Source organism: Sinocyclocheilus rhinocerous, unplaced genomic scaffold (assembly GCF_001515625.1).
Source record: "Sinocyclocheilus rhinocerous isolate Xijiao unplaced genomic scaffold, SAMN03320098_v1.1 scaffold1935, whole genome shotgun sequence".
NCBI lineage: Eukaryota > Metazoa > Chordata > Actinopteri > Cypriniformes > Cyprinidae > Sinocyclocheilus > Sinocyclocheilus rhinocerous.
In genome coordinates, this window is record NW_015623718.1 from 70485 (window position 1) to 81930 (window position 11446).

The 11446-nt window shown below is 35.7% G+C and overlaps 3 protein-coding genes across 4 annotated transcripts in view; 1 reads left to right on the plus strand and 2 right to left on the minus strand.

Annotated features, from left to right (window-relative positions):
- The window catches only part of LOC107732123 (vesicle-associated membrane protein 8-like), a 6019-nt gene extending 5583 nt beyond the window's left edge, over positions 1-436 (minus strand). For both annotated transcript variants that reach the window (XM_016543416.1, XM_016543486.1), the window contains exon 1: positions 314-436. The gene's annotated coding sequence lies outside the window, so the exon portion shown is untranslated. The remainder of the gene's footprint in view (positions 1-313) is intronic.
- Positions 437-559: 123 nt separating this feature from the next.
- Positions 560-5749, plus strand: mat2al (methionine adenosyltransferase II, alpha-like). The gene is made up of 9 exons (XM_016543308.1): positions 560-720; positions 1000-1077; positions 1273-1395; positions 2153-2265; positions 2760-2903; positions 3012-3230; positions 4733-4915; positions 5146-5279; positions 5361-5749. Exons 1-9 carry the CDS (start codon positions 645-647, stop codon positions 5461-5463), a joined length of 1173 nt encoding a protein of 390 aa, XP_016398794.1. The 5' UTR covers positions 560-644; the 3' UTR covers positions 5464-5749.
- Positions 5750-6349: 600 nt separating this feature from the next.
- On the minus strand, positions 6350-9454 carry lyrm7 (LYR motif containing 7). Its single transcript, XM_016544321.1, has 5 exons — positions 9364-9454; positions 9096-9168; positions 8689-8759; positions 8493-8574; positions 6350-6661 (listed from the first exon to the last, which is right to left on the minus strand). Exons 1-5 carry the CDS (start codon positions 9382-9384, stop codon positions 6591-6593), a joined length of 318 nt encoding a protein of 105 aa, XP_016399807.1. The 5' UTR covers positions 9385-9454; the 3' UTR covers positions 6350-6590.
- Between the last annotated feature and the right edge of the window lie 1992 nt (positions 9455-11446).

Here is an 11446-nt window from a genome sequence, read left to right on the forward strand (position 1 = left end):
TTTTGCAGTGATTGTTACATTATAGACAAAGAAAAATAGGTTCCAGCAATCTTCATAAATTGACAAAATAAGTCAGTTTCCTGTAATCGCGAACGCTTGTGATTGGTCTGTTCTGAGCAGCGCTGAGAAAAGTAACAGGCAAAATGTGACAAAACACTGTTTCGCTTGTGCAAATTACGAAGGGTTCAAATAGGACAAGCATTTATTTACAAACATTTCGCATCTTACCTGACTAATTAGAGATAATGTCAGGGTTGCTAACACACACCTCATTTTGTAACAGTTAATGTGGTTAATAATAACAACCGCTTACTTTCGAGTGACTCTCGGCTGTGCTTCCTCTAGCGGCCGCTTTAAGAACTGCACCAAGCCAGCACGAAGTTCCTCTTGGAAAATCCGCCAAACGGTTTTTACTTTACTTTTTTTTTTTTTTACATGACAGCAGTTTATGCCGTTTACAGGTCGTCTCTATTTATGTCCCAGTCTGACGGAAGAGTCGCTTGTGATTGGTTAAAGTCGATACTAACTCTAAAGCCACGCCCATTAAAGTTCTTCATACTTCAGACTAACTGTTAAAGTCACACTAGACGTTTTAGTTGTAGCTGCAGTTATAAAGCTGTAGTTTTGTCCAGTCTGCGTTCATCATGAATCCCTCTGGTTATAACAAACCAGGAAAAACTTTCCTTTTCACATCCGAGTCTGTAGGAGAAGGACATTCTGGTAAATATGAAACATTGTTTCATACATATCGATTTCACTATTTACTACAGTTGCAGTGTCGCACGTTGTATGCATGTATTGTAATGAATGCTACTTGTACTGTGGTGGTGATAAACATCCTCAGTACATGTCTGTACATGCCCTTGAATCACGATCGCAGTTTTGATCTGTGATTGCAGCAGAAATGATAACGCTCAATGAATAATCAATCAATAAATCACACCTTCAGACGAAATATTGATACTAATGCAGTTTAATTCCTGTCTTTATTACTGGCAGATAAAATGTGTGATCAGATCAGTGATGCTGTACTGGATGCTTACCTGGCACAGGACCCCGACTCCAAAGTGGCATGTGGTACACAATGAGTGACATCCATGATATTTCAGATGCTCATAAATGACATTATGTTGACTTAGAAATGCTTGCTTTTACAAACATGGATCTAAGACTTAATGGTGTTTAGCTGGGCAGCGTGTATTTTCTTTTAAGACATTGCCATTCCTTTTGTATGACATCTTAACATGAAGTATTTTCCCATTTCTGGAGCAGAGTGTGTGTCGAAGACTGGTATGATCCTTCTGTGTGGTGAAGTGACTTCAAAGGCTGTGGTGGACCTTCAGAAAGTGGTTAGAGACACTGTCAAGAGTATTGGATATGATGATTCATCAAAGGGTATCTATATACACAAACACACACACATATAATGAAATATTTAACATGTAAATGTATTTTCAGCATCATTACTCCAGTCTTCAGTGTCACATGATCTTCAGAAATCACTCTAATATACTGATTTGCTGCTCAAGAAACATTTCTGATTATTATCACTGCTGAAAACAGTTGTGCTGATTCATATTTTTGTGGAAACCGTGATACTTTATTTTTTTTAGGTTTCTTTGATGAATAGAAAGTTCAAAAGAATAGCATTTATTTGAAATAGAACTTTTTTGTTGCAATATAAATATCTTTACTGTCACTTTTGATCAATTGCATGCGTTCTTGCTTGATAAAAGCATTAAAGGGGTGGTTCACTGTGTTTTTTCTAGGCTTGATTGTGTTTATGGGGTGCAGTCTAACATGTGTTAATGCTTCGTTTAAAAAGCATTATTTTTCACATAATTTACCTTTATTCCACACCGCTCTGTTCCTTCTCTGAGAAACACGCTGATCTTTTCCTGTTTTTATGAAGCCCCCACGAACCCGGGAAGTAACTCGTTGTAGTCCCTACCAGCCGTTTTTGTAGGCATTAAACCGCCAGAATTTTAAAAGACGATATCTCCGTTTGCATTGAACTTTCAGCTTCGTAACTTTGCAGATATTGTTTATGCTCAAACAGCAACACTACACACTAACTAACGTTAAAAAAGTGAAATCGCAATGAACCACCCCTTTAAAATCTTAAAGTGCTGTTCTCATGTGATCCCTCCAGGCTTTGACTACAAGACGTGTAATGTGCTGGTGTCTCTGCAGCCGCAGTGCTCGGAGATCAGCGACTGTGTGTTTGAAGGCAGAGACATGGAGGACATCGGTGCTGGAGATCAGGTCAAGACATTCTGATGAAAAAAATATGCTCTTTTGCTTTCACGTTACAAATATGTTTTGCAAACTTATAAGCATGATAGAAGTGTTGTGTGACTCTAGGCAGGGAAATAGCATCCATTATAACATTCGTGTCCCCAGTTTTGGGATATAATGATTTAATTTGACTTATTTTGATTTATTTTTAAAATAAACAATAAAACAAATGCATTATGAATAGCATTCTCAATCTAAAATCATGAATATATAAAGTATTCAAGTAGTAGCATAAAACAGTAAACAACAAATAAATTGACCGTAAATAATTAATAATAATATATATATATATTTAATATTATTAAATATATATTATCTATTTAATAACAACAACAACAATAATAATAATATCATTATAATATATATATTTTTTTGGATAAAGCACTTTTGAATATATCTGAAGTAATGGTGTCAAATTTAAATAATTTATGTTGAATGATTTATGTCATATTTCTCCACAGGGTTTGATGTTTGGCTACGCCACTGATGAGACAGAGGAGTGTATGCCGCTAACCATCCTGCTAGCTCACAAACTCAATGCCAAAATGAAGGAGCTCTCTAAGACTGGAGTTTGTCCTTGGATTCTTCCAGATTCAAAAACACAGGTGAAAGGTTTCTTTGAAACGATAGGTGTTTATATATAGTTATCTCTGTAAACTAATAGGGCAAACACAGCAGATAATGTTGATGTCTTCAATTATTAACGAGTGCAGGTGACCGTGGAGTACCGTGATAACATGGGTGCCGTGGAGCCTCTGCGTGTCCATACTCTAGTCATCTCAGTTCAGCACAGCCCTGACATCACGCTGGCAGATATACGTCACAGTCTGATGGAGAAGGTTGTAAAGGCCGTCATCCCTGCCAAATACCTGGATGACAAGACTATTTATCACCTGCTGCCCAGTGGGAAGTTCCTGGCAGGTGGTCCACAGGTAAGCAAGCACAAAAACTGGTTTGCTTTGGCAAGCATCAGTATTAAAGGGACAGTTCACCCAAAAATAACAATTCTGTCATCATTTACTCACCCTCAAGTTGTTCTAAACCTCTATGAGTTTCTGTTGAACACAAAAGAAGATATTTTGAAGAATGTTGGTAACCAAACAGTTGCCATTGACTTTTATAGTATTTTTTTCCGTACTGTGGAAGTCAATGGTTACCGTAAACTGTTTGGTTACCAACATTATTCTGTAGCGCGTTCACTTTCAGAATGATTCTTTCCAGCCGCTGAACCATAAAAACATTGACAGCCGATCAGAATCCATCTGACTTTACACCTCAAAGGAGAAGGGTTTTCTTGGGAAAAAAGTATTGCACGTGCACTGGAATTTTATTGTACATTTAGAAATATATGTAGATTTTAAAATTACATTTAAAAAAACTGTATTTGCAGATCAGTTTTATTAGTTTTTGTTAAAGGCAGAGTGAGGGATTTCTGGTAGCCAATGTTGATATTTGAAATCACCAAAACAAACACGCCCCTACCCCAAAAGGGTCTTGCCCCTATTTTGATAGCTCCACCCCACATATACGTACGCAACCCAGGCAACGATTAGTTCTGTGAAACAAAGCAAAACCAATGTTACACCGTGTCTACGGACGCGAGCGGCGCCATGAGTAACATGTTGCTAGTGTTTTTTTAGTATGATAAACATGTTGCTAACATGTTGTAGCATGATAAGCATGTTTATAGCATGTTGTTAACATGTTTATAGCATGATTAGCTTGTTGCTAACATGTTTCTAGCATGGTTAGCATATTTCTAGTATGTTTCTAGCATGATTAAAATGTTGCTAACATATTGTTAGCATGTTTCTAACATTAGTATGTTGCTAACATGTTTTTAAAAACATGTATGTTTTTTCTAGATTGTTGCTAACATTTTAGCATGATTAACATGTTTCTAGCATGTTGTTAACATGTTTCTAGCTTGTTAGTATGTTAGCGTGTTTTAACATGATTAACATGTTGCTAACATGTTTCTAGCATGTTGTTACCATGTTTCTAGCATGATTAGCATGTTGATAACATGTTTCTAACATTATTAGCATGTTGCAAACATGTTTTTAGCATGATTAGCATGTTTTTAGCAAGTCCTTCCTAATTATACTGTAATATATTTTAATTTAATTGCATTAAAGTGTCCAAAAACATTACATTCGGTTCGCACTAAAGCAGTGATGGGCAAACTTGGCCCTTCCAGGTCACTTTCCTTCAGAGTTTAGCAGGTGAGTTGTATCAGGGTTGGATCAAATCTGTGCAGGAAAGTGGCCTGGAAGGGCAAAGTTTGCCCATCACTGCACTAAAGTATATTCATTCAGTATATTCAAAGTATATTATTTCCATAATAAGTACTCTTAAAAGTATGCTATTTTATGTCCTTTTTTGTTTTCGCATGGGGTACTATGTGAAGTGAATGCTGTTGTTGTTGTTGTAGGGAGACGCCGGTCTGACGGGCAGGAAGATCATTGTGGACACCTACGGCGGCTGGGGCGGTCACGGCGGCGGGGCGTTCTCGGGGAAAGACTACTCTAAAGTGGATCGCTCAGGCGCTTACGCCGCCCGCTGGGTGGCCAAGTCTCTCGTCAAAGCCAAACTGTGTCGCAGAGTTCTGGTTCAGGTGAGACTTCTGGTCTCAGGTGACCGAAATCAGATAAACATTTCATTCAAAATTAAATTGTATTAAAAATAAATATATTATAAATACATTAAATATATTAAAAATTGTGTCCTTATGTGCAATTCTGGATTTGTTGGACTGGATTTCATTGTGAAATTTTGCAGGACAACAGTACATGAGTGAGTGATAAAATATGCAAGCGTACTGTTAATGCTGTATTTTTGTTACAGATCTCTTATGCTATTGGTATTAGTCACCCTTTGTCGGTGTCTGTTTTTCATTACGGCACATCAACGAGAGATGAGGACGAGCTTTTAGAGATTGTCAAGAACAATTTTGACCTGAGGCCAGGGGTCATCGTCAAGTAAGTAAAGTAAAATGTAACTGACACTTAAACTTTTGTTTATGAACAAAAATATAATAGTATAATAATTTCATCTTGCAGGGAGCTTGAGCTAAAGAAACCGATCTACCAGAAAACAGCCTGCTATGGACACTTCGGACGAGAGGAATTTCCTTGGGAAAAGCCGAAGATGCTCATCTTCTGATACAGAGAATTACAGTTTACATTCCTTTTGATTTTTAATGATTATGACTGTATTTGTGCAAATGCACCTTTACTGTGATCAAGACTTTATAATGGCTAAAATGATCTAATATTTTCTTTGAGAGAAATCTGAAATCTGCCTTATCCCTCAAGACATTACATTAGAATGTAGCATCTTTTGTATGAATTAACAGAATTCAGTTACAGTTACTGAATTAGGTGGAAAATGTGATTTTCTTTATTACTGCATCTTATGCATGATATAAAAACTGATGACTGTGAAGACATTAAACCCTTTTTAATGCTACAGTGGTTATTACATCATTTCCCTTTTTTAAAACAAATAGTATTAATAATGGATAACCACTTATTTGGTTTCACTTAAAATGCAGTATACAGTATATCTTTTTTTAAACATTTGGCATGCTCCACATTTTTAAAGCCTCAGTAAAGCCTCATTTTTTTTCATTTATGTTAAGATTAGATGATTTTATGGGGGTTTTGGACCATTGTACCTCTTAACATCACACTTTGTTGACTGTATTCAACAGTTAAAATCATACAACAGTGTCAGAATATCTGTTGAATGATATTCAGTTCTTTGAAGTGGATTATGAAAGTACATCTTATGTGCTGTATGACTAAGAAATTTGATGAATTTGAAGTTTGACAATATCTTTCAATCATTTTCTGTTTTTTAGGCGAGTCTCTACAGAACTGCACACAACAATAGCATGACACCATTGTTTGTGTTTTCAAAAAAATTACATAAATTATATAATGTGAATGTAGGAATTTACCCTCAAACCAAAAATAGTTTTTGTTCAATTATCAGTCAGACAAATGCAACCCCCCCAAAAAAGAATTGAAATAGACATGTTTTTATAATTTATTCAACACAATATACCAAACAAATACTATTTACAGTGTGGCAATTCATTGCATTTAATTGAACTCAATCACATCAGCGCTGAACAAACATACTGTACAGGTTATTAAAGTTATGTTATTATGGCCACTGTGTAAAATGGGTGATAATTGAGTGGGCTGCATTAATGTGTCTTGCTCTTTGTCACATATGAGAACCGCAGGAGAAAACAGAGCCGTATCAATGACAGTAAATCAGGGTCATGTCTTGTTTCTGGGTGTATCAGAGTAAGGTACATTGTCCAGCAGGAGACTCTCGCGGGGCCGTAACACTACAAAACACAATATAAGCAACAATCATTAACCTGAGGAAATCACATGCTCCGAACTCAAGAGCATGTGAATCAATGTCAACCGTAAATAAAAATAAATATGTTGTTATTACGCCAGTGTAAAGAAATGGATGCAGGGTTTCTACAGGTGTTATGAAGGTAAATTTAAGGCCTTTCCAAGACCTTTTTAAGAAAATTTAAAGGGGTCCTATTACGCTTTTTCACTTTTTCAACTTTAGTTAGTCTGTAATGTTGCTGTTTGAGCATAAAAAAAGATCTGCAAAGTTACAATGCTCAAAGTCCACTTCAAAAGGAGATATTTTATTTAACAGAAATCACTTTTCAAAAACTACAATGAACGACTCGTTTGGACTACAACGCATATTTTCCGGGATTTGTGATATCACAAATATCGACGAATGGGACGAGACCTGGTTGAGCTGCACTAGAGAAGGCAACGAGTGTTATCACTATGTCGGAGACACGCTAGCTTTCCCAAGGCAGACGGCCTTAGAGTGTTTGCAATCATCTGGGTTTAAATCACACTCAAATTGATTTGATTTTGAAGCAATATTTACACTGAAGCTCGCAGGCGGCTATGGTAAGGGGCATGACATTATCTCCCGACCCGCCGCGACAGTGGTGCCAATCACAACACACACTGGCCCAGCTAACCAATCACAGCACACACTGGCCCAGCAAACAAATCACAACACACACTGGCCCAGCAAACCAATCACAACACACACTGGCCCAGCAAACCAATCACAGCACACACTGGTCCAGCTAACCAATCACAGCACACACTGACCCAGCTAACCAATCACAGCACATTTCGTATTTCAGAAGGCGGGCCTTCATTTGATACAGGAACTATTCGAGCCGTTCATGCCAGACTGGGGAGAGAGGTGTTGTAATAATGTAAAATATGTGAAAAATAATGTGTTTTTCGAACAACCTAGTATGAGAGCCTGTTCTAGTACACCCCCAAAACAAAATCAAGACTTTGTAAAAGAGCATAATAGGACCCCTTTAAGGAATAAAATTGAAAACACAATACGTCAATATGTTGTTTAAATGAAGTACACAGTGATTGGTATTAGCAACACTTCGAAGTTTGAAAATACAACTTCCAACAGATCTCCATTACTTTTCCATTCATTTTACAAAAAAAAAAAAAAGCTTAAGGTTTGAAAAGCTCTGTTCACAAACACCAGAATATGTGGGGAAAAAACCCTGTACAAATTATGTTCTTTCTCAGTATTTTTGACTTGTTTACACTGTAAAACAAGTAAAAAAATACTGAGAAAGAACACCATTTGTACAGGGTTTTTGTCTATGTCTAAAAGAGACTTAAATCAAGATACATTTACTTGAGGAGCAAAATGACATTATTCATCTTGTTTTCTGTGAAACTGATCGAAATGAAGGGAGTTTACGCTTAAAACAAGAACAAATATCTGCCAATGGATCCGGAAAAATCACCCATTTCAAGGCCTTAAATTGCCGAATTAAGACTTTTTAAGACCTGCAGAAACCCTGTGGATGTATAATATATACAACATAAATCAAGATAATTTAATTAGACATTTCTATAATACATATACAATTTGAATAATAAAGTATATATTGTGGTAGTATTTGTTGTCGAATTTATGCAGATTTAAAATCACTGTATTACAGTAACAAACAATGCCAAGAAGAATTACAGTAATGAGAATTTGGGAGGAAAATTATGCTTATTTTTTTCTTTTCTTTTCTTCTTTTGAGTTTGGGATGAAATGTGATCATGTTCTTGAGCTTCACCCATAATTTTACACCAATCACTTACAGACTTTATTTTCCTCCACATGCTCTCCCTGTATCACATTTTCACGAAGGATGGTCTCAACCGCTCGGGCCATTTTAAGCATCTGAAAAGAGATATTGAGCTTTGTGATTCTCACCAAGATCTCCCAAGAGCAGACAGAAATGACATTCTGATATGATATCTAATGTTAATCCAGCCGTGCCGTCACGTGACTTGCCTCTTTAATATTCTCCTCTGATGTTTCATTCTTGTTTTTTTTGAATTCTTCATTTATTTTTAACCTGGCAGCTTCATGTTCAGAGGGGGAAAAATTCACTTGTATGAGACATTAACTAAGACATAGCAACAACAATAATAAATACTTCTTAATTTTCATTTTATTTGATTCATAATGCAAAGATTAAAAAAAAACATACAAACACAGGACAGGAATTAAATTTAGCTAAAAAGCAACATTCCAAACAAAAGCATCAACACTAAAAAAAAAATAAAAAACTGAATTAAGTGAATATGTAACGAATTTAAGTATGTAATTTCAGAATGTAGACAACTGAATGTAAGAATGTGGTGAATTATTGGTAGCATACGAGTTATTAATATTGGTGTGTGTAGGTTTACTGATACCTGTCAGAGCTCGGTCATCATCTCTAAAAACACAGCTTCTGGTCTTATGCAGATCTTTGAACAGCCGCAGCACCTTTGAATACAAACATTAAGAAACTGCAAAGATAAATGACTATAAACAATTATTTTATAATGCAATGACACTTTGCTCTTGTAAAGCCATCTGTTTAAACAATTTAATAACGGCAACTGCATTTACTGCGTTTGAAAATAAACATAGCAAATACAGAAATTGTTAACAATAATGTAAGTTGCTGTTGTTCCTCGCCTTCAAGCGTGACCCCATCATTCATCAGGCAGAAGGCTTGTTCTCGTGTTAATGTTGGAGGTTGTGGAGCTGCACAGCGCCGCCTGCTGTACTGGAGGACGCGTCTCTTCCGCAAACCCGTGTGCTTTATTTTTTTTTAGCAATAAACAGAAACAGAATCTTCCAGAAGAAGCTAGTTAGTCGGTTTGTATTGTTGATTATGGTATTGATTTATGGTAATTTCCCATTAAATAAAGTAAAATCTTTATTATATATATTTTTTCTTTCTATGAGGGTTGGAGGAGGTTCAACAGCACCATACTGGTTATCTTCAGATATCCGCGAAGCTGGTTTTACTACATATTTAATAATTTCTGCCTAAGATGCATCACACTCATTCAGATCCTCTGGTTATTACTCTTTGAGCTCTATATTCCCCTAAGTTCTCCATGGCTCCTTCCTCTATTACTCTAGTAGCCTACTGATATTTTCTAATTGATTTATAGACACTTATACAATTTTGTAAAAAAGGGGGTGTTTAATACATTACACACTGGAGAAAAAAACAATTTGAGACGTACATGCCATTAAAGATAGGCAACGAGTTACAAACATAAAGTTTTTAGAGCTTTTTTTGTTCTTAGACAATTGGATGAATGAAAGGTATTGCTCAAATTCTTTCATGAAAACAAAAAAAAGAGAGGTCGCAGTTTGAATATTTGCATCTGTGCATATGGACTTTAGCAAGCAGCAACATCAGATTCACTGCACAAAACTGTTTTTATTAGACTGTTCATACTCCGCAAAACCCAGCAGTCCTTCAGAAACAGGACACATTCATTATAAACTGAACTCCCAATGAAACCTAAAACATCTTGCCAACATTTCTTTGTAAATGGTCAGCTCCAAAAGAGAAGAACAACCGTTTCAACAGAGTCATCACAAAAAGAGCAACTGGAGGAAATATCGCATTTGAATTTCTTCATGTGATTTGAATTATTTTGTAAGAAATCTCCTTTACTTTGTTAGTTGAGGAAGCATCCACACTTTTCCCAGCAGATGTTACCCACTGCATTATTCCAATAAGCAGTCACAGCTGGCAGAGTAATAATATTCTGCTGAAATTATGAGCGGGCGATCTATTATTATTGTTTTTGCAGGGAGAAGTCGGTGGTTCAGAGCATTTCAAATCGTGCAGTCACGTGATTTTAGCAAACAAAACATTTATTTATTTATTATTTTTGTAGCTGTCTTTCCTCGTTTTTGTTCTTTTTGCTGTTTTATTTTTTTGTATGCATAACTGTATATTTTTTAATATTTAAAATTGAACTAAAGTGCATGCATAATGCTAATGTTTAGTCAATAATTAAAAAAGAAACATTTCAAAATGCCGATGTTTTGTCGCTAGATGGTGTTGATCTTGTGAACTCATGAACGACCGTCTCTGGTTTTAACTGATCTCGGGTCAGTTTATTTTGAATGTATTTTAATACTTATGCGTGTATAATAAAAAAGAAAACAATATTTTATTTTTTAATTATTTCTTCTTGACCTAGTTTGCCAAGCCCTGCCTAATAACACACAAAACAAGCATTACCTACGCATTATAAAAGAACACAATTTTCCCACAACCTTCATATTTAATGCTGTTTGATTATTACACTGAATATTACACTGATTATTACACTGATTATTACACTGAATATTACACTGAATAGACTACACTCTGATGAAAACAGTGCAGTGTTTGGGACGTTTACACCGTCTTGAGCAGCAGAAAGAGAGTAACACGAGCTCAAACCTCTAATTTTCAGTCATACAACTGAGATTTCCAATAAAATACTCAAACAGGTTCATGTGAATAAAAGAAACAATAAGTTATACAGTATAATAAACAAGAAAACAACTTTTTAGCGGGGTTGCAAGGAGAAAAAAAAAAAAAAAAAAAATGAATAAAAACACCTTTACAAAATCTTAGAAAGACAGAGACGTTATATAATTCACCAAGGTATGCATTGTCTTTTGATAAATATTTTATGGAAGACAAATAAGTTTTACACTTATTTTTAAAAAGAAGTTAAAGAGGGTTTGCTATTATTCCACT